The sequence below is a fragment of the Microcaecilia unicolor genome, chromosome 9, assembly GCF_901765095.1.
Source record: "Microcaecilia unicolor chromosome 9, aMicUni1.1, whole genome shotgun sequence".
In the NCBI taxonomy this organism is placed as follows: Eukaryota; Metazoa; Chordata; class Amphibia; order Gymnophiona; family Siphonopidae; genus Microcaecilia; species Microcaecilia unicolor.
The window spans coordinates 137,687,902-137,708,336 of record NC_044039.1 but is presented as its reverse complement, the minus strand read 5'-3'; the positions used below and the strand labels follow the sequence as shown (position 1 = coordinate 137,708,336).

At 48.7% G+C, this 20,435-nt stretch overlaps 1 protein-coding gene across 1 annotated transcript in view; it reads right to left on the bottom strand.

The window, feature by feature from the left end:
- Positions 1 to 20,435, bottom strand: part of PSEN1 (presenilin 1) — a 142,474-nt gene that overhangs the window by 62,583 nt on the left and 59,456 nt on the right. Inside the window, exon 4 of the mRNA XM_030214855.1 lies at positions 9,241 to 9,455. Within this exon, the coding sequence (XP_030070715.1) occupies positions 9,241 to 9,455 (215 nt within the window). The remainder of the gene's footprint in view (positions 1 to 9,240; positions 9,456 to 20,435) is intronic.

Genomic DNA, 20,435 nt, shown 5'->3' with positions numbered 1-20,435 from the left:
TCAGGGTCCCCCCCTCGTAACGCGAAGTCACACGCATGAGGGTGTCGTCATCCCTCCCTTCCAGTTTCAGGCCCCCTACCTCCAAATTTTAAAAGTCAACTTCACTTACGAAGTCGGGTTTACGGCAGCCGGCAGCAGCGCTAAAAGCGTGCAGGCTCGGCCCTTCTCTCTCAGCTCTGGTCCCGCCCTCATTTCCTGTTTCCGCAAGGGCGGGAGCAGAGCTGAGAGAGAGAGAGAGAAAGGTCGAGCCTGCACACCTGTTACCGCTGCTGCTGTCGGCCGCCGTAAACCCGACTTCGTAAGTGAAGTTGACTTTTAAAATTTGGAGGTAGGGGGCCTGGAACTGGAAGGGAGGGAGGGAGGAATGACAACGACCTCATGTGTGTGATGTCGCGTTCCGTTGGCCAGCAACTCTGCAGCGTTCCCTTCCAGTGATTGGTCTTTATGAACACAGAAGTACGTGACATCATTTCAGGAGATGGATACAGCAGGAGCACAAATGCTTCAAGGCTTCACTTTCTCAGCTTCAGAACGTCGGAGGTGCTTTTTATTATATAGGATGAGGATGTGGTGGCGATACCAGTCACAACCCATGGAAAGAGAGAGTGTTTTAGTCACTTTTCAACAGCAACACCTAGGAGCCAAACTCTTGGTCCAAGTTAGCTGACTTCTGAAGAAAGCAGTGATTTGTTAGCCCTGGCTGAGTACTATTGCTGTGATGGCTGGGATGAATAGGGAGGAGAATAAGACAGCACAGGAACTCCACCTCCAGGTAGTTGCGCATGAAGATGTTGTAGTTATTGACAAAGCAGCCCAAAGGAGGAGGAGAAAGAACTTGCTAGGCCAAAACAAATAAAATGAAGAACTACAAGCTCTTAGAAACAGGAATACAATGACTATGCAATTTACCTTGTACAAGGATCAGGACCACTGATGGTGCTATGTAAATAAAAGTATGTTGTCTTGTAGTAACTAATAAAACCTCTGCAAGCACACCACCTAGTGGCTGCTCAATGCAAATTGTCAAGTACATACTGCAGGTTTTCACATTTACATAGGATAAGGATTAGGTGTGGGCTGTCGTTTGAAACAAATGTCATTTGCTGGTAATAAGATGCCCTCTTCTTAAAGAGTGCACATAGTGAACCCTCTTTTCCACCTGGGGTGCATGTGCAAACCATTGTGCATGCACACCCAATCAGGAAAGAGTGAGCAATATGTGAAATGAGTGCACACTATTAGCAACATTCATTGGAAATAAAAGAAATTCCAAACAACAACAAAACAAAACACGGAAATATTCTGGATGCCCATCGGGGTATGCCAGGTCACACTAGAAAAACAGATTTCTTATTGAACACAGCACATGTGAGAATATAAATTCTAACGGGAAAAATCCTGGTATGTTTATTTTAACTGAGGCATAAATCTGGGTTCAGTCTCCCAGCCCAGCCTGTGAGCAGCTGCAGCGGGTTATGTGCAGGGGTCTACTACTACTTAACAACTTATCACTTTCACACTTTGTCCTGTGCATGCTTTAGAAGTTGCTCCAGGCAGGTCTGTGCATTTAAGGCTCACCTTTCAAAAGTTTAATTGAGACTTAAACACATAGCTTCAGGACTTGGATATTTTAACAAATTTGAACATCTTAATCTTACACTCAGTGTGAACATAGGAAACAGCTTTATCTGTGAGCATTTCTATATCTTATTCTTTCTAGGAACAACTTGCGCCTACTTTACAGAAAAATGTTTGAACTGTTTGACTGTGTAGGTGGTTGGGCAGATTGTATGGTCTTCATAGAAGAGACTGTGCGAGTTCCAAAATATATTTAACAAAGAAACAGAAAATGATGGCAGATGATCATTTGGATATTGGAAATATTTTATATAAATTTTATTTATTTATTTATTTATTGCATTTGTATCCCACCTTTTTCCCACCTGTTTGCAGGCTCAAAGTGGCTTTTTACAAATCTTTCTTGAGTTAGGTCCCAATTAGCTTGGATTCCCTTTATTATCACATCACTTAACAATCTCTAACTGTAACGCATCTTTTCTTTTAAGAAATTAACTAAGACATATCTTCTCAAGAAACCCAATGACTATTCCATAAACCCTAACAGTTATCTTGCCAACCACTGTAAAACACATCATACAATCTTGTAAAAGTAATTGAATCAATGAAATCTCTAACAACTGTTAAATGTAAGCCACATTGAACTGAAACTCGTTTTTGGATAATTATGGGATACAAGTATGAATGAATAAATAAATCACTTATGCCACTTCAGTTGTTTCTCAAATGCAGTTAAGCTGCACCAAAAACAGCTTATAGATTGGTGGAACTACTTTCCTTTTGAAGATATGTTTCAATCAAACTATTTTAACATTTTGCAAAATGATGATAACCTGTTCACAGAAGTGTTCAGGTAAGGCTATATTCACTAGAACTATAAGGACCACATTTTAAGGATATCTGATCTGGTTTTATGCAATTGGGTATACTGAAATAGTTTCCTGAGGACCCATTTAGGATAGGAGATGTAAGGGAGAAGTACAGTAAAAGTCTGGAAATCTAGACCTTTTAAAATTGACTCCCCCCCCCCCACAGTACAGCTTTTCTTCCTCTGTTCTGGGCCCTGCGCTTGCTTCTCTCATTCTCCCAGGCCCCCAAGGCTCCCCCCCCATTAGAGAGTTGCACGGGGACAGAAATCTTACCCATCCCCACCAGTCTCTGCTGGAATTTTACCTGTCCCCACTGGTATCTTACCCATCCCCGCAAATATTTAACCCATCCCAACACGTCCCCACCCGTCCCCGCAAGAATTTAACCCATCCCCACAAGAATTTAATGGTACATGAAAGAAAATTTCAGTCAGCTCCCTCAGTCTCTCTCTGGATTTGAGCCACAGCACTGTAGGCAAGGAAGGAATGGAAATTGAAACTTGGAACACTCTGGTGTGTACATGTAAGATTTGTCTCTGATTTACTAGCACTGTGTGCTGAGAGGTCGCCACATGCACACACCAGTAGGTCAGGTGACATCCGATGCTCTTGCCTGTGTCAGAGCCGAGGTCTGTGCATCAGCACGGGAGCAAAGAGGATTAATTGTAACATAGTAAGTGACTCAAATAAAGACCTGGATGGTCCATCCAGTCTGCCCAATAGTCACACACATTATCAATTCATGATTAAATCAACGAGTGTGATATTATATACTTGATTATGGTCTTTCTTTGGTGGTTCTGGAACACAGACCATAGAAGTCTATCTGGCCCTATCCTTATGTTCCAACTGCTGGAGTTGCCGTTGAAGCCCACTCCAGTCTATTTGTCTTCTCATTTTTGGGATACAGACCATAAAAGTCTCTCCAGCACTGTCCTCATGTTCCAGCCACTGAAGTTGCTGTCTAAGCCCTTTCTAGCCCATCCTAAAGATTGCCATGTATGAGACACAGACCATACAAGTCTGCCCAGTATCAGCCCTAGTTCATCACAGCCAGAGTCGCCATCTAAGCGTCACTTGACACATCCACACACATGCAGCCATTTAAGGTTAGGTTTTTTATAACTTCCATTTTCTAATTAGAGATCCTCTGTTTTCATCCCACGCCTTTCTGAATTCCGTTATCATGTCTCTCTACCACCTCTTTAATGGAAGACTTTCCACATTTGTGCTGTTAAAGCAAGGAGGAGGAGGAGGAGACAGCACTCAAAGAACTTGGTACTCGGTAGATGAGAGGCTGGCGCAGGTGCAGCTTACACTTCCACAGAAACCCCACAGAACTGCTTTCATCCCCGTGGGAACCCCGGAGGAACTGCTTCTGTCCCCATGGGAATCCTGCAAACCCCGTTCCTGTACAACTCTCTACCTCCCCGTTCCATCCCTCTCTCTACCCCCTCACACAGCCTAGCATCTTTCCCCCCACTCCCAACCACGTCTGCTGCTCTTTGTTACAGGTACCTTTCCTGAAGTCTTTGGTGCTGCAGCACTGGCGACAACCTTACTCACAGGAAACTGCATCCAAAGGGCAGATGGGTCAGAAGGGAAAAGCCCACTGCATGCCGGAATCAGCCAGTGAGTAAGCTGCTGCTGCAAAACCGAAGACTTCAGGAAAGGTACCTGTAACAAAAAGCAAATGGGAAGGGCCAGGAGGGTGGGAAAAGACACCAAATTGTGCGGGGAGGGAGGGGGGGAGGGAAGAAAGGAAGGGTGCATAGCCACAGGGGGTGGGCTTTGGGGCCTGGGAGAGGAGCTGGCTGCTAGGTAACGAGTACTGCCTGAGACACTGGAAAGTCCAAAAATCCAGACTGACTCAATCCCCGAGCAGTCTGGATTTTTGGACTTCTACTGTAGATATTTTACACTTGAGGATTTTTGTACACTAAAGTGTGAGGGTATATTGAGGTTGGATAGGGGTCATTTTAAAGAAGGGGAGAAGATGGGGAAAGGTATTGAATGAGTAATGTTTTACTGATTTGTAAATGGTTTTATTTTTTTTTTTTTAGTATTGTCAATCATTTGCTGGGTATGGTGGTGTATCAAATTTAATAAATAAACTCAGCTCTCTGGGCCTATGAATACATGTAGAATCATGTCACTCCATGTAAGAGCTCTCCATTTTGATAAGATAATTAAGTTTTGTTAAGATAATTAAGTATGCAGGCAAGTATGGGCCTTATAGAAGGCGCCACAAAAATTGTGAACACCTCTCTTTCTAATGGGCAACTACCAACGGCATTAAAAAGGGCAGTGGTTTGCCCTCTGCTGAAGAAAAACAACCTTGACCAGGACAAACTTGAAAGTTGCAGGCCAGTATCCAACATTACCTAACACCTTCTATCTAAATTCCTCTTTCACCTCAGCTTATGATCTACTGTTTTCTTAAATCATGTAATGACGTTCTCATTTCCATACTCTGTAAGCCACAATGAGCCTGCAAAAAGGTGGGAAAATGTGGGGTACAAATACAATAAATAAATAAATAAATAAAATAAATAAATAAACATCCCGTTTCTAGGGAAACTCAAAGAACAAACAGTCCGTGTTCAACTTAATGAATGGCTAGAAAAGAGTAACTGGCTAGATTCAAATCAATCTGGATTCAGACCTGGTTATGGAACAGAAACAGTACTCGTATCCCTGCTAGATGATCTTCACAGAAACCGAGACAAGGGATTTGCCTCGATGTTAATACTGCTAGATTTCTCAGCAGCTTTTGACACTGTGGATCATGATATCTTGCTAGCATGACTGACAGAAACAGGTATCAATGGAACAATACTTGCCTGGTTCAGATCCTATTTATCAGACAGGCAACAATCCATAATGATTGGTAGCAACTCATCACTACCATGGACAATGACCTGCGGGGTACCACAAGGATAGATACTGTCACCTATTCAATATCTAACTCAAGCCACTAGCTGAGCTGATTCGGTCAATGGACACTCAGTTCTACATCTATGCGGATGATGTGCAGCTACTCATACCCATTGAACCTGACTTAACTACAGCCTTGAATAAACTGATCACTTGTCTAACATCAATTCAAGATTGGGCTAAACACAACAAACTTTGCCTGAACCCAAGTAAAACCGAGCTTCTCTGGGTCGCTAACACAAATGGATACATACCTGACATCAAAATCTCTTTTGGGAAGTATGAACTCCCCCTCAAATCACAAGTCAGAAACCTTGGAATACAGTTAGATTCAACACTTACTCTGAATCCCCAAATCCAAGCAACCTTCAAGAGCTGCTTCTATTATTTGCGACAGCTACGCTGCCTCTCTCTTTATATCGAGAAGGTAAATCTTATCCCAGTTGTGCATGCCATGGTAACATCAAGACTGGATTACTGCAATGCACTATACAATGGACTGACTACAAAGGGCCTGCACCAGCTCCAGTTGATTCAGAATGCAGCAGCAAGACTCATAGAAGGTTGCAAGCGATGTGACCACATCACACCATTTTTGCAAAAACTTCATTGGCTACCAGTACAATACAGGGCTAAATTTTTTTTTTTTTAATTTATAGAAGTCTTTATTCAGCATTGTTAATCAAAGACAGACATTATACATCTCTGCATAGTACAAACGGAATATATAATTCTGCTACCAATCCAGCTCAAATGGAGGTAGCATATCAAACAATTCAGCTAACAGTATAACAATATTTATCATAATCCCCTCCCCCTATCGTTCTCTACACCTCCCCCCCACCCTCCCTCCCGTCTTCCCAGTCTTTCATCCAATACAGCCTTTATTCTAAGCACTTAGTCAAAAAGGGTTCCCAAATCCTCTGCAATTTAGGCAGTGTTTTACTCTTCACGGCCGTCAATCTCTCCATTTCACAAATGTATCTGACCTTGGTTATCCATCTCACCACTGGAGGTACCAACGGAGATTTCCAACTTTGTGCTAGGTTCACTCGGGCAGCGTTCAGAAAGGCGCGCACAAAAAGCCACTGATCTGACGTAAGACCCTCTGGTCGCCCCCCCCCACCAAAAGTAAAATCGAGGGATGCCACTGCACAGCTACCAATCCACACCTGAAGGCACGCCTGAATTCCTTTCCAGTAAGCTTGCGCTTTAGAACATGTCCACCAAATGTGCCCCGCTGTTCCTACCTTGCCATAGTTTCGCCAACAACTCTGGGATATTTGGGCACTCATGTGGTGCAGTCTAGCCGAAGTCAAGTACCATCTATAAAATACCTTAACAGCGTTTTCTTGCAAAGCCACTGCCAGTGAAGACTTTCGAATCCGCTTCTCAAGTGTCAACCAACTAGCCTCCGGTAAATTGTAGCTCTTGCTCCCACCGCTGTCTATGTAATATGGATGGTTTTGAGCGCCTCATTTGATATTCGTACAGAAAGGATATCAATCTACACGTACGCCTAGTGTCTACACACACCTCCTCCATCGGGTGTACGTCACGCCTTAGGCAGGTTCCATAAACAGGTCCTTTCAGAAAATGGTGGAGCTGCGAGTAGGCATAACGGTCACCCGACCTAAGTCCATAGTCCTCCATCAAATTCCCAAAGGGCACAACCGTCTCTCCCACATGCAATTGCCCCAGCAAATCTAAGCCTCAGGCTGCCCATCTACAGAAAATACTGCTACCTATACCCGGCTCAAATGAGGGATTATCCACAATTGGGGCTAGGCCTGATACTATCGGTTGTTGGTCCGGGAACATACAGTCCCAGTAGTGGAAGGTGGCCTGGACTGTAGGCGGAAATTTATCTATCCTTCCCCTATATTTACTGGGCAACCACATTAAATGCCCAAGTGCCCGCGATCCCACCAGGGCTTGTTCAATATCCACCCATCTTTTATGGTCTTCCCTTCGAAACCAGTCAATTGCCCCTTTAGCTTGTGCCGCCCAATAGTACCAGGTCAGATTGGGAACTCCCAGACCTCCCTCCCTTTTACTCTTATATAGCAAAGCTCGGGGCAATTGCGGCTTTTTATGGTTCCAGACAAACTGGATCAAGGAGTCTTGAATCCCAGACAAGAAGGACCCGGACAGCTTCAAAGGCAGTACCTGGAACAAATACAAAAGTCGGGGCAAAATGTTCATTTTAATCGCAGCAATGCGCCCGAACCAGGATAAACCCATAGTCGACCATCTGTCCAGGTCCCTCTGTATCTCCCTCTTAAGGGCCTGGTAATTATTATCAAACAGTGCAGATAAATTGCTCGAAATCTTCACACCCAAGTAACTCAAAGCACTGCCCTCCCATTTAAAAGTAAAGGACGTCTTCAATGTTTCCACTAAACTCGGAGGCACCCCCACCGCCATTCCAAAGGATTCACTAGCATTAAGTTTGTAGCCGGAGATTCCAGCGTACTCCCCTATCACTTTCATTAGATTGGGTATTGAAATTAAAGGATTTGTTAGGGACAGCAGGACGTCATCTGCGAATAAGGCAACTTTGTATTCCTGCCCTCCCACCTTCACACCAGCAATGTCCGGGTGCTCTCTAATCGCCTCCGCCAAGGGTTCCATTGCCAGAGCAAAGAGTAAGGGAGAAACCGGGCATCCCTGTCGCGTACCTCGACCCAGCAAAAACGCCGCCAAATGCCCTCCGTTCACCCTCACACACGCTCGTGGCCCCGAGTACAATACCCCAATCCAAGTCCTATATTGGAGTCCTATCCCAACCCTAGCTAGGACCTTGTCAAGGAACCCCCAGTGGACCCGGTCAAAGGCTTTTTCAGCGTCAAGCCCTAATAGCACCCCAGGGCTAGCCTTTGTCTGGGCTGCATATAGGAGAATACAGGGCTAAATTTAAAACTCTATGTCTGATCTTCAAGGCTCTGAAAGGAAATGGCCCCGAGTATCTGAAGAATAGGATGATCCTCCCACACAACGCCAAGGACACTAAGGTCCTCCCAAGGACTTTCACTAACTACACCCTCTCCAAAAGACATTACACGATGTGATACCCGCAAGCAAGCCTTCTTCGGAGTAGCCCCACACTCTGGAATACATTGCCTGAAAGGCTCCGCTTAACACAAGACTACCTCCATTTCAGGAAGCAGGTGACAGCTTGGCTCTTCAACCAAGCCTTTAATGGAAGAAGTAACTAACTTGCTAGTCTCACCCACACACACAAGGATTGACTCGGGCTGCATATACTGCAGCGGGACATGTTTATCCACTCCTACCCTAGCTGAGATAATATTTAACCATCTGTCTGACCTCACGTGCAACTTTCTTCAAATCAATCACCTTACTTTCTAATTCTTCCTACTTCCTTACTCATCCATATGTTACAACTTTGCCTTACTCTTCACTACCAATTATAATGTTCTAGTACATATTGTGTTGTCATTGCAAGTAGTATACCATGCCATACTTTGTATTGTTGTTCGAATATTTTTACTGCTGTAATTGCCTATTGCTCATGTTTGATCTATTCTTACTGTACACCGCCTTGAGTGAATTCGTTCAAAAAGGCGGTAAATAAATCCTAATAAATAAATAAATAAATAAATAAAGTTTCAGACCTGACAGCTATTATCAGACATTTTACCTATGTGTAGACTGTGATACTGGTGTATTAAATACTGTAGCCTAACCCAGTTATCTCAAGGCAATAGGGATATGATAAAGTTATACATAAAGCTGCCCTTGTTGTTACAATATCCCAGTTTATTGTCACCTCAGTTATATGCTGTATTTTTGTGGTTTTCAATAAATAAAAATACAAATTTAAAATACATACAGCTGCCCATCTTTACGTGTGTAAAAGCTGACGGACTTGATGGTAGCCACAACCACCACCATGCAGAGGGTGACAGGTGCAAACAGCATGATGACGTGCTTGGCCCCATATTTTAAAGTTAATTCCTCATCTTCTTCCTCGTCCTGTTCAACGACCTGCTGCCTGTTGCTCTCCGACAAAGCGTTCTCATTGCGCCTTCGCTCACTATTGTCACTCTGGAAAAAAGAAACCCACAAGAAAACAGTTTGCAAATATCAGTAAGTTTATTTCTTCTGCTTGCTCTGATCAAAGGGAATAGGTCATCTTATTTTATTTAATGCAGATAAACAGCTTGTTCGCTAAGGAAATCTTGTATCATATACTATATTCACAAAGTAGCTGGTAAGTAAAATCAAAATTACTTACCTGCTTAATAGATAAGAATATATACATGAATAAAAGACCTGCTGAACAATCAGGCAGATTAAAAAAAAACATTTTATTTGATTATCAATCGGTGAAGTGCAACAGCATATTGAAGTTATTATATACTTTTTCTGGTAGCAAAGCAGAATATTGATTTTTCCTAATCCAGCATAGCCCTCTTCCCAAACATTTAATGGGAAAAACTTTTTTTTTCTATGTGCTATTAAACAAGACTCAAAATTTAGCTTTTACCTAAGAAGTTGAGAGGTGGAGGATATTAAGTATATGCTACATGTGATCAAAAGCATTCAAAAAAATTCCATAAGACCTGCCTGGGCCTGAAAATTTTCCTGCTGTTGAATACTTAACACCTCTCCTTAGTTCCAGAGCACAAGATTGATGATTTCAGTCAGGGAGAAGCATCTTTGCTAAAATCGACAGATATGAAGGAATGCTACTGTGTTTGATCAATTTGGTGGAGTCTGGTTTCTGACCACCAATACATTTGGCAGAACTCTGATCTAGCAATTGCAGCAAATAAGTCAGTTGGTAGTCTGACCCGACAGCTCCTGTCACAACAATGCCTTATTTTCCTCTGCCTCCTCCTTTTAAAAAAATTACACTTTGCCTGATTTATGACGCCAGCCATAAAATGCCCCTGAAAAGGAATGAAGGGAATTCTGCTGATGTACACTGTGTGAGAGCTTTCTGTTTTACCTTCCAATCAAACTGTAATTTTCTCCATGAGGTGTAACTGGCAGAACAGAACACAACAGTACAGTACAGTGAATGATACATACCTGTAGCAGGTGTTCTCCGAGGACAGCAGGCTGATTGTTCTCACGACTGGGTGACGTCCGCGGCAGCCCCCACCAACCGGAAAAAAGCTTCGCGGGACGGTCGGCACGCAGGGCACGCCCACCGCGCATGCGCGGCCGTCTTCCCGCCCGTGCGCGACCGCTCCCGCCAGTTGAATGACTAGCAAAAGATGAAACACACAACTCCAAAGGGGAGGAGGGAGGGTAGGTGAGAACAATCAGCCTGCTGTCCTCGGAGAACACCTGCTACAGGTATGTATCATTCACTTTCTCCGAGGACAAGCAGGCTGCTTGTTCTCACGACTGGGGTATCCCTAGCTCTCAGGCTCACTCAAAACAAGAACCCAGGTCAATTGAACCTCGCAACGGCGAGGGTACAACAGAAATTGACCTACGAAGAACAACTAACTGAGAGTGCAGCCTGACCAGAATAAATTCGGGTCCTGGAGGGTGGAGTTGGATTTACACCCCAAACAGATTCTGCAGCACCGACTGCCCGAACCGACTGTCGCGTCGGGTATCCTGCTGGAGGCAGTAATGAGATGTGAATGTGTGGACAGATGACCACGTCGCAGCCTTGCAGATCTCTTCAATAGTGGCTGACTTCAAGTGGGCCACCGACGCTGCCATGGCTCTGACACTATGAGCCGTGACATGACCCTCAAGAGTCAGCCCAGCCTGGGCGTAAGTGAAGGAAATGCAATCTGCTAGCCAATTGGAGATGGTGCGTTTCCCGACAGCGACCCCTAGCCTGTTAGGGTCGAAAGAAACAAACAATTGGGCGGACTGTCTGTGGGGCTGTGTCCGCTCCAAGTAGAAGGCCAATGCTCTCTTGCAGTCCAATGTGTGCAACTGACGTTCAGCAGGGCGGGTATGCGGCCTGGGGAAGAATGTTGGCAAGACAATTGACTGGTTAAGATGGAACTCCGACACCACCTTCGGCAGGAACTTTGGGTGGGTGCGGAGCACTACTCTGTTATGATGAAATTTGGTATATGGAGCATGAGCTACTAGGGCTTGAAGCTCACTGACCCTACGAGCTGAAGTAACTGCCACCAAGAAAATGACCTTCCAGGTCAAGTACTTCAGATGGCAGGAATTCAGTGGCTCAAAAGGAGGTTTCATCAGCTGGGTGAGGACGACGTTGAGATCCCATGACACTGTAGGAGGCTTGATAGGGGGCTTTGACAAAAGCAAGCCTCTCATGAATCGAACGACTAAAGGCTCTCCAGAGATGGCTTTACCTTCCACACGGTAATGGTAAGCACTAATCGCACTAAGGTGATTCCTTACTGAGTTGGTCTTGAGGCCAGACTCTGATAAGTGCAGAAGGTATTCAAGCAGGTTCTGTGCAGGGCAAGAACGAGGTTCTAGGGCCTTGCTCTCACACCAAACGACAAACCTCCTCCACTTGAAAAAGTAACTCTTTTTAGTGGAATCCTTCCTAGAGGCAAGCAATACCCGGGAGACACCCTCAGACAGACCCAACGCAGCGAAGTCTACGCCCTCAACATCCAGGCCGTGAGAGCCAGGGATTGAAGGTTGGGGTGCAGCAACGCTCCGTCGTTCTGCGAAATGAGAGTCGGAAAACACTCCAATCTCCACGGTTCTTCGGAGGACAACTCCAGAAGAAGAGGGAACCAGATCTGACAGGGCCAAAAGGGCGCTATCAGAATCATGGTGCCGCGGTCTTGCTTGAGCTTCAGTAAGGTCTTCCCCACCAAAGGTATGGGAGGATAAGCATACAGGAGGCCGGTCCCCCAATGAAGGAGAAAGGCATCTGACGCTAGCCTGCCGTGTGTCTGAAGTCTGGAAACAGAACAGAGGCAGCTTGTGGTTGGTCTGAGAGGCGAAAAGATCCACCGAGGGGGTGCCCCACTCTCGGAAGATCTTGCGTACCACTCTGGAATGGAGCGACCACTCGTGCGGTTGCATGACTCTGCTCAGTCTGTCGGCCAGACTGTTGTTTACGCCTGCCAGGTACGTGGCTTGGAGGAGCATGCCGAACTGGCACACCCAACGCCACAGCCCGACGGCTTCCTGACACAGGGGGCAAGATCCGGTGCCCCCCTGCTTGTTGACGTAATACATTGCAACCTGATTGTCTGTCCGAATTTGGATAATTTGGCAGGACAGCCGATCTCTGAAAGCCTTCAGCGCGTTCCAGATCGCTCGGAGCTCCAGGAGGTTGATCTGCAGATCCTTTTCCTGGAGGGACCACAGACCCTGGGTGTGAAGCCCATCGACATGAGCTCCCCAACCCAGGCGAGATGCATCCGTCGTCAGCACCTTTGTGGGCTGCGGAATTTGGAATGGACGCCCCAGGGTCAAATTGGTCCGGATGGTCCACCAGAGCAGTGAAGTGCGGCAACTGGTGGAGAGGCGGATAACATCTTCTAGATTCCCGGTGGCTTGGAACCACTGGGAAGCTAGGGTCCATTGAGCAGATCTCATGTGAAGACGAGCCATGGGAGTCACATGAACTGTGGAGGCCATATGACCCAGAAGTCTCAACATCTACCGAGCTGTGACCTGCTGAGACGCTCTGGTCTGCGAAGCGAGGGACAGGAGGTTGTTGGCCCTCGCTTCGGGAAGGAAGGCCTGAGCCGTCTGGGTATTCAGCAGCGCTCCTATGAATTCCAGAGACTGGGTTGGCTGGAGATGGGACTTTGGGTAATTTATCACAAACCCCAGCAGCTCCAGGAGTTGAATAGTGCACTGCATGGACCGGAGGGCTCCTGCCTCCGAGGTGTTCTTGACCAGCCAATCGTCGAGATATGGGAACACGTGCACTCCCAGCCTGCGTAGGTACGCCGCCACCACCACGAGGCACTTTGTAAACACTCGTGGGGCGGAGGCGAGTCCAAAGGGCAGCACACAGTACTGAAAGTGTCGTGCGCCCAGGCGGAATCTGAGATACTGTCTGTGAGCTGGCAGTATCGGGATGTGAGTATATGCATCCTTTAAATCCAGGGAACATAGCCAATCGTTTTTCTGAATCATTGGCAGAAGGGTGCCCAAGGAAAGCATCCTGAACTTTTCTTTGACCAGGAATTTGTTCAGGCCTCTCAGGTCTAGGATGGGACGCATCCCCCTGTTTTCTTTTCCACAAGGAAGTACCTGGAATAGAATCCCTGCCCTTCCTGCCCGGGTGGTACGGGCTCGACCGCATTGGCGCTGAGAAGGGCGGAGAGTTCCTCTGCAAGTACCTGCTTGTGATGGGAGCTGAAGGATTGAGCTCCCGGAGGACAATTTGGAGGCAGGGAGGTCAAATTCAGGGCGTATCCGCACCGCACTATTTGGAGAACCCACTGGTCGGAGGTTATGAGAGGCCACCTTTGGTGAAAATATTTTAACCTCCCCCCGACCGGCAGATCGTCCGGTACGGACACTTTGAGGGCGGCTATGTTCCCGTGGATCCAGTCAAAAACCCGTCCCTGGCTTTTGCTGTGGAGGCGCAGGGGGCTGCTTAGGCGCACGCTGTTGACGGGAACGAGCGCGCTGGGGCTGTCCCTGTGCCTGACGAGGCCTTCGGGCCGGCTGGTTGTACCTACGCTTTGCAAAAGAATAGGGTGCAGCCTGCCGGGCCCGGGAAAAACGTCCACCTGCTGAGGTGGATGCTGAAGGCGCCCGGTGGGAGAGCTTGTCGAGAGCGGTTTCCCGCTGATGCAGTTGGTCCACCATCTGCTCGACCTTCTCACCAAAAATGTTATCCCCCCGGCAAGGGACGTCGGCCAGTCTCTGCTGGGTGCGGTTGTCCAGGTCAGAGGCACGCAGCCATGAGAGCCTGCGCATCACTATACCTTGGGCCGCAGCACGAGATGCCACGTCACAGGTGTCATAGATACCCCTGGACAGGAACTTTCTGCACGCCTTCAGCTGCCTGACCACCTCCTGATAAGGCCTGGACTGCTCCGGCGGGAGCTTCTCGACCAGGTCCGCCAGTTGTTGCACATAGGTCCGCATGTGGATGCTCATATAGAGCAGGTATGATTGGATGCGGGTCACGAGCATGGAGGATTGGTAGGCCTTCCTCCCAAACGAGTCCAGAGTGCGAGACTCCCGCCCCGGGGGCGCCGAGGCAGTATCCCTCGAACTCCGTGCCCTCTTGAGAGCAGAATCCACGACCGCTGAGTCATGGGGCAATTGTGGCCGCATTAGCTCTGGGTCAGAGTGGATCCTGTACTGGGACTCTGCTTTCTTGGGAATGGTGGGGTTAGTTAATGGTCGCACCCAGTTCCGAAGCAGCGTCTCCTTTAGGACATTGTGCAGCGGCACCGTGGAGGACTCTCTAGGTGGTGATGGATAGTCGAGGACCTCGAGCATCTCGGCCCTCGGCTCTTCCACAGAGACCACGGGGAAGGGAATGCTAATAGACATATCCCGCACAAAGGAGGCAAAGGAGAGACTCTCGGGAGGTGAGAGTTTCCTCTCCGGTGAAGGCGTGGGGTCCGAGGGAAGGCCCGTAGACTCCTCTGAGGAGAAATATCTAGGGTCCTCCTCTTCCCCCCACGAGTCCTCATCCTCGGTGTCGGACATAAGCTCATGTAGCTGAGTCCTGAACCGGGCCCGGCTCGACGTCGAGGCACCAGGGTCTCGGTGTCGTCGAGCGGCGGACTCCCGCGCCGGCGGGGACGGAGCTCCCTCCATCGACGTCGACAGGGACTCCACCTGCGTGGCGGTCGAGACCGGCACCGCAAGCGGCGACGGTGTCGACGGCCCCGGCGCCGGGCTAGAGCTCGCCGGCGCCACAGTCATCGGCGCCGAGGTCGCAAGCACCCCCGGCGCCGGCACAGCCTGGCGCATCAGCCCTTCCAGGATCCCCGGAAGGATGGCTCTGAGGCACTCGTCCAGGCCCGCTGCCGGGAAAGGCGATGGGGCCGGTAGGGGTGTCGGTGCCCGAATCTGGTGGGAGCCAGGAGACGGCACCGAGGTGCCGGGACCCTGTTGCGTCGGCACCTCTATCACCGACGGGGATCTCTCCTCTCGATGGAGACGCTTCGGCGTCGACTCCCCTCCGATGTGCATCGAGGGCGACCGGTGACGGCGCTTCTTATCCTTCTTCCGATGCCCGTCACCGGCGCCGGGAGGCATGGAGGAGGAGGATGACGATCCCCCTCGGTCTCGAGGAACCGGGTCAGACAGGGTTCGGTCCCGTGGGCCACGGGCTGAGGGAGTGACCGGGGCCGACTGCCCACGCGGCCTCTCACCTCTACCCTCACCGGAGGACTGGCGGGCCGACGGGACCTGTTCTCCTGGGGTCGATGCCATCGGTGCCGATGTCTCGGGCATCGATACCGGTACCGAAGGGCCGGGCGTCGATACCGATGCCGTCGAGGTCGACGTCGAGGGGCCGGCGCAAGTTCCAAAAATACGGTCCCGTTGAACTTGCCTCGCAACCTGAGTCCGTTTCCGGAGACCGAGACACAGGGGACACGACTTGAAATTGTGCTCCGGCCCGAGGCACTGGAGGCACCAAGCGTGGGTGTCGGTCTGCGAGATGGGCCGGCCGCACCGACCACACTTTTTAAATCCACTCGGGACCTTCGAGGACATCGACGGAAAAATCGCGTCGGCGAAATTAAAGTCGTCGATGGTGGCGGAAATCACACCTCGAAAAAGAAAAACGACCGTGCGGCCACCAGGCCGCAACGCAACGCAACGTCCCCGCTGGAAGCGAGGGAAAATGGGAGCGCGTGCTCCTTTTTTTTTTTTTTTTTTTGTAAAGAAAAGAAAAGTGGAGCGCGCGGCAATTAAATAATTATAAAAGAAAAAGAGAAGTTCGCGTAAACGCGACGGTTTTTCCGGGGCTGAAACAGAGAGAGCGGCACAGGCACGACTCTCTCCAGGCGCGGAAAAAAAGGAACTGGCGGGAGCGGTCGCGCACGGGCGGGAAGACGGCCGCGCATGCGCGGTGGGCGTGCCCTGCGTGCCGACTGTCCCGCGAAGCTTTTTTCCGGTTGGTGGGGGCTGCCGCGGACGTCACCCAGTCGTGAGAACAAGCAGCCTGCTTGTCCTCGGAGAAAGAAGTTGTTCCCTCATGATATACAATGACAAATTAGGCAAAGAAAACTAACTTTTTTGCAAGTTAAAAGCTTAAAAAGGTTTCATGACAGTAACAGGTTAATGATATAACGACAATCTGAAGAAACCCAGCTGATTAAGGAACAAACCAAACACACAGGAAATTTACACAGAGCAGCGATCACTATGGTGGCTCCATCAGATCCTTGCTAGGTCTGTCACTTAAGATGGGGTAAGAGTTGGGAGGAAACTGCTAATAGGGCCAGATCCTGTGCTTATGTTTTGCAACTGTTCAACAATAGTCCAGGTTGAATTCACAGAGACCATCATGCTGGCGAGGCAGGCTTTTCATTGCTCTAGAACCATCCTTAGATACAGCAGGTTCTTTAATCTTCCCCTAGATCAGGGGTGTCCAAACTCGGTGGTCCTCGAGGGCCACAATCCAGTTGGGTTTTCAGGATTTTCCCAATGAATATGCATGAGATCTATTTGCATGAACTGCCTCCATTGTATGCAAACAGATATCATGCATACTCATTGTTAAAATCCTGAAAACCTGACATAACGAGGGCCAAGGTTGGACACCCCTGCCCTAGATGCTCACATTGAAATCAGAATCAGAGGAAGGTAGGACTCTACGAAGCCTTGCTCTATCAAACTATGCCAACTACATGATGACTCTGAACGTGGGTCATTTAATTATTCAGGATTTCTTTTGCTCTTTGGGGGAAGGAGTGCAAAGGGCTTAGTTTTCTCCCACTTGTTTTTGGCAGGTTTTGATTATGTTTGGATTGATTGGCTCTTACCCATGGTGAATTCTGTTTTAACTGAACTGTTATAGCAGTGTTTACAGCTTTTCTATTTTTCTCCATTTTTTTTTTTTACTTGCTCCCTCTAACAACCTAGCCTTACTATTCCAAAGAAGCTCCTTAGCCACAGGTTATAGCTTTCTGTGAAGCTTAGCAGGCATCCACCCTGACTCTGGCTACCAGCTGTTCCCAGTGTGAGATAGATGGGACTTTCTGTCCCTGTGGTACTGTAATTACTGCCATCCAGAAGCTGGACTTGGAAAGCAAAAGCCTACATATCCTATATGTGTGTTGCTACTATACCCTGCCCCACTTCCTACAATGGATTAACCATCGACATCATTATTATTATTATAGTGGGAGTTTGGCACTGGGTGGCTCCAGCTCACCAAGAGCCCCGTGGTGCCTGACTGAAAACCAGTTTTTCCTACAGCAGCAGCTGTTTCATTAGGACTTAGCACATTCCAGGTCTGATGGCAAAATGTAGGCGCCCTAGTGACCTGGAGCATTGGCATCTGGTGACCTAATTCAGGGTGCATCACCTACAACTTGCTTTCTTGACCATTATTTCTAGATTTTGTACAAAACAATTAGGGGCCTATTTACTAAACTGTATGTAGTAGCAGTTAACAATAGTTTTTGTGTTAATGTGGAATGGGCTAGAGAATGTGTAGGGTTTGCACCTTACAGTTTACGTGGAGATAATTAATGTGCATTAATAACGTGGTGCACAAAGGGCTAGATTTTGTACATGTCATCCAAAGATAGGCGTCAAAATGATGCAAACTAAGCTTGTATTCTGTAAAGGGCGCTATGTGTGGAGCACTCTTTCTAGGATACTAGCTCAGTACATATTTTGTGTCTAAATTTGGGTGCGAGAATTTTACACCTGAAAAAGATTGAAAATAAAAAAAAAAAAAGAAAGAAAAACAGTCACGCCCAACTGACACTAGTTAGGTGCACACGTAATTTCTGGGAACGCCTCTGACCTGCCCATGCCACACCCCCTTTGAAATTGCACACTATGAAATTTAAGTGTTGCATGTTACAGAATAGAGTGTAGGACAGATCTACATGTAACTCCTAATTACTGCCGAGTGCTTGTTAACATCGGAGTAGAGGAGTGGCCTAGTGGTTAGGGTGGTGGACTTTGGTCCTGGGGAACTGAGGAACTGAGTTCGATTCCCAGCACAGGCAGCTCCTTGTGACTCTGGGCAAGTCACTTAACCCTCCATTGCCCCGTGTAAGCCGCACTGAGCCTGCCATGAGTGGGAAAGCGCTGGGTACAAATGTAACAAAAAATTAAAAAATAAATAAATAAAAATAAAATAAAAATGGTTAGAGTCTAATTAGCTAATTAGTTCACTTGCGGAACTGCTAGGGGCAGCTCCTAAAGATAAGGCAAAACTTAGTTACTACAAATTAATCTTGGCAATTAACGCACAGTAATTGCAAAATCTTATGCTTTAATAAACAAGGCCCTTAAATGTAGTATGCACGTTCAGTAAATTTTTGAATGTATGTTTGTAAAGTTTTAGGTTTCTTGCGCTTTCACTATCTCAGTGACCTCACTGGTATTTAGAAAGGATATTTTCCTCTCTTGAATCTACAAAACATATTATATAAGGGATTAATGCAAGAATAAAATAAACACCTCAGGGATCCTACAAATACTCCAAACATTTAAGGCATGGAAAAATTTTAAACATTTCTCACATATGCTGAGCTGCTAAAACAAAGCATCGTCTGTGAATACACAAAAGTCCATCAAAATAAACTATTCTGAAGTCTATCCTCACCAGGGGCGTATCTGGACTCCGGCGGTAGGGGGGGCCAGAGCCAGAGGGAGGGGGCACATTTTAGCCCCCCCCCAACGACCCCCCCCCCCCGCCATTGCCAGATCCCCCCACCAACTCTCCACCCTCCCCCCCCCCCGCCGCCAACCCTCCCCTGCTGCCGTTGTACAATGTGCTGGGACGTCAGACTCCAAACTGGATTAAACAGCTATCAAATACAGCACGGCCATGGAGGCCGAAGAAGACGTCGGGTCAGCTGGCGGGGGTTGGGGTCCCCCGCCAGCTGATGAAATATCTTTAAAGGCGGCAAGCGGACCTCGGCTGGCGGGGGGTTGGGGTCCCCCGCCAGCAAAGGTAAACAACGGCAGTGGGGGAGGGTTGACGGCGGTAGGGGCAGGGCTGGTCTTAGGGCGAGGCGACCGCTTAGGGCCTCGTGCCTGAGGTCGCCCCGCTCCGACCGCTCGAGCTCCAGTCCCTCTCTCTGAATTTTTTAAAACGCATTGTCGATGTCCCTCCCTCTCAGCTCCAAGGCTGACGTCCCGCCCTCCCTCCGTCTGAATTTTAAAGGTTACCTCGTCGACATCGGGTGGTTACAGCGCCAGCAGGTAACAGCAGCGTGCGTGCGAGCTGCGCAGTGCTTCGGGAGCCTTCCTGTCCCTCGCTCAGCTCTGGTCCCGCCCACATGGGCAGGACCAGAGCTGAGCGAGGAACAGGAAGGCTCCCGAAGTGCCGAGCAGCTCGCACCGTTGCACACTTTTCACTGACTGCTGCTGTTACCTGCCGGCGCTGTAACCCAACGTCGACGAGGTAACCTTTAAAATTCAGCGAGACGGAGGGGTGCCTTGGAGCTGGGAGGGGGGCCTTGGAGCTGGGAGGGAGGCAGGGAAGGGGCCTTGGATCTGGGAGGGAGGCCTTGGAGCTGGGAGGGAGGGGGGCCTAGGAGGGCTTGGAGCTGCCTAGGAGGGCTTGGAGCTGGGAGGGAGGGAGAGCTTGGAGCTGCCCCTGGAGGTGCCCAGGAGCTGGGAGGGGGGCCTTGGAGCTGGGAGGGAGGGTGGAGGAGGGCCCTAGGAGCTGGGGGCCCTAGGGGGGAGAAGCCCTGGAGCTGGGGGTCCTAGGGGGGAGAGGGCCTTGGAGCTGGGAGGGAGCAGCCCGGAAGCTCGGAGGGAGGGGTGGCCGGCCCTGGAGCTACGATGGGGGGCGGAGCCCCATCAAATTGGTCTGCATAGGGCCCCGCACTTGCTAAGACCGGCCCTGGGTAGGGGGGTCCAGGGCGAAATCTGCAGGGGCCCTGGCCCCTGTGGCCCCACGCAGATACGCCCCTGATCCTCACTACTCTTCCTCTA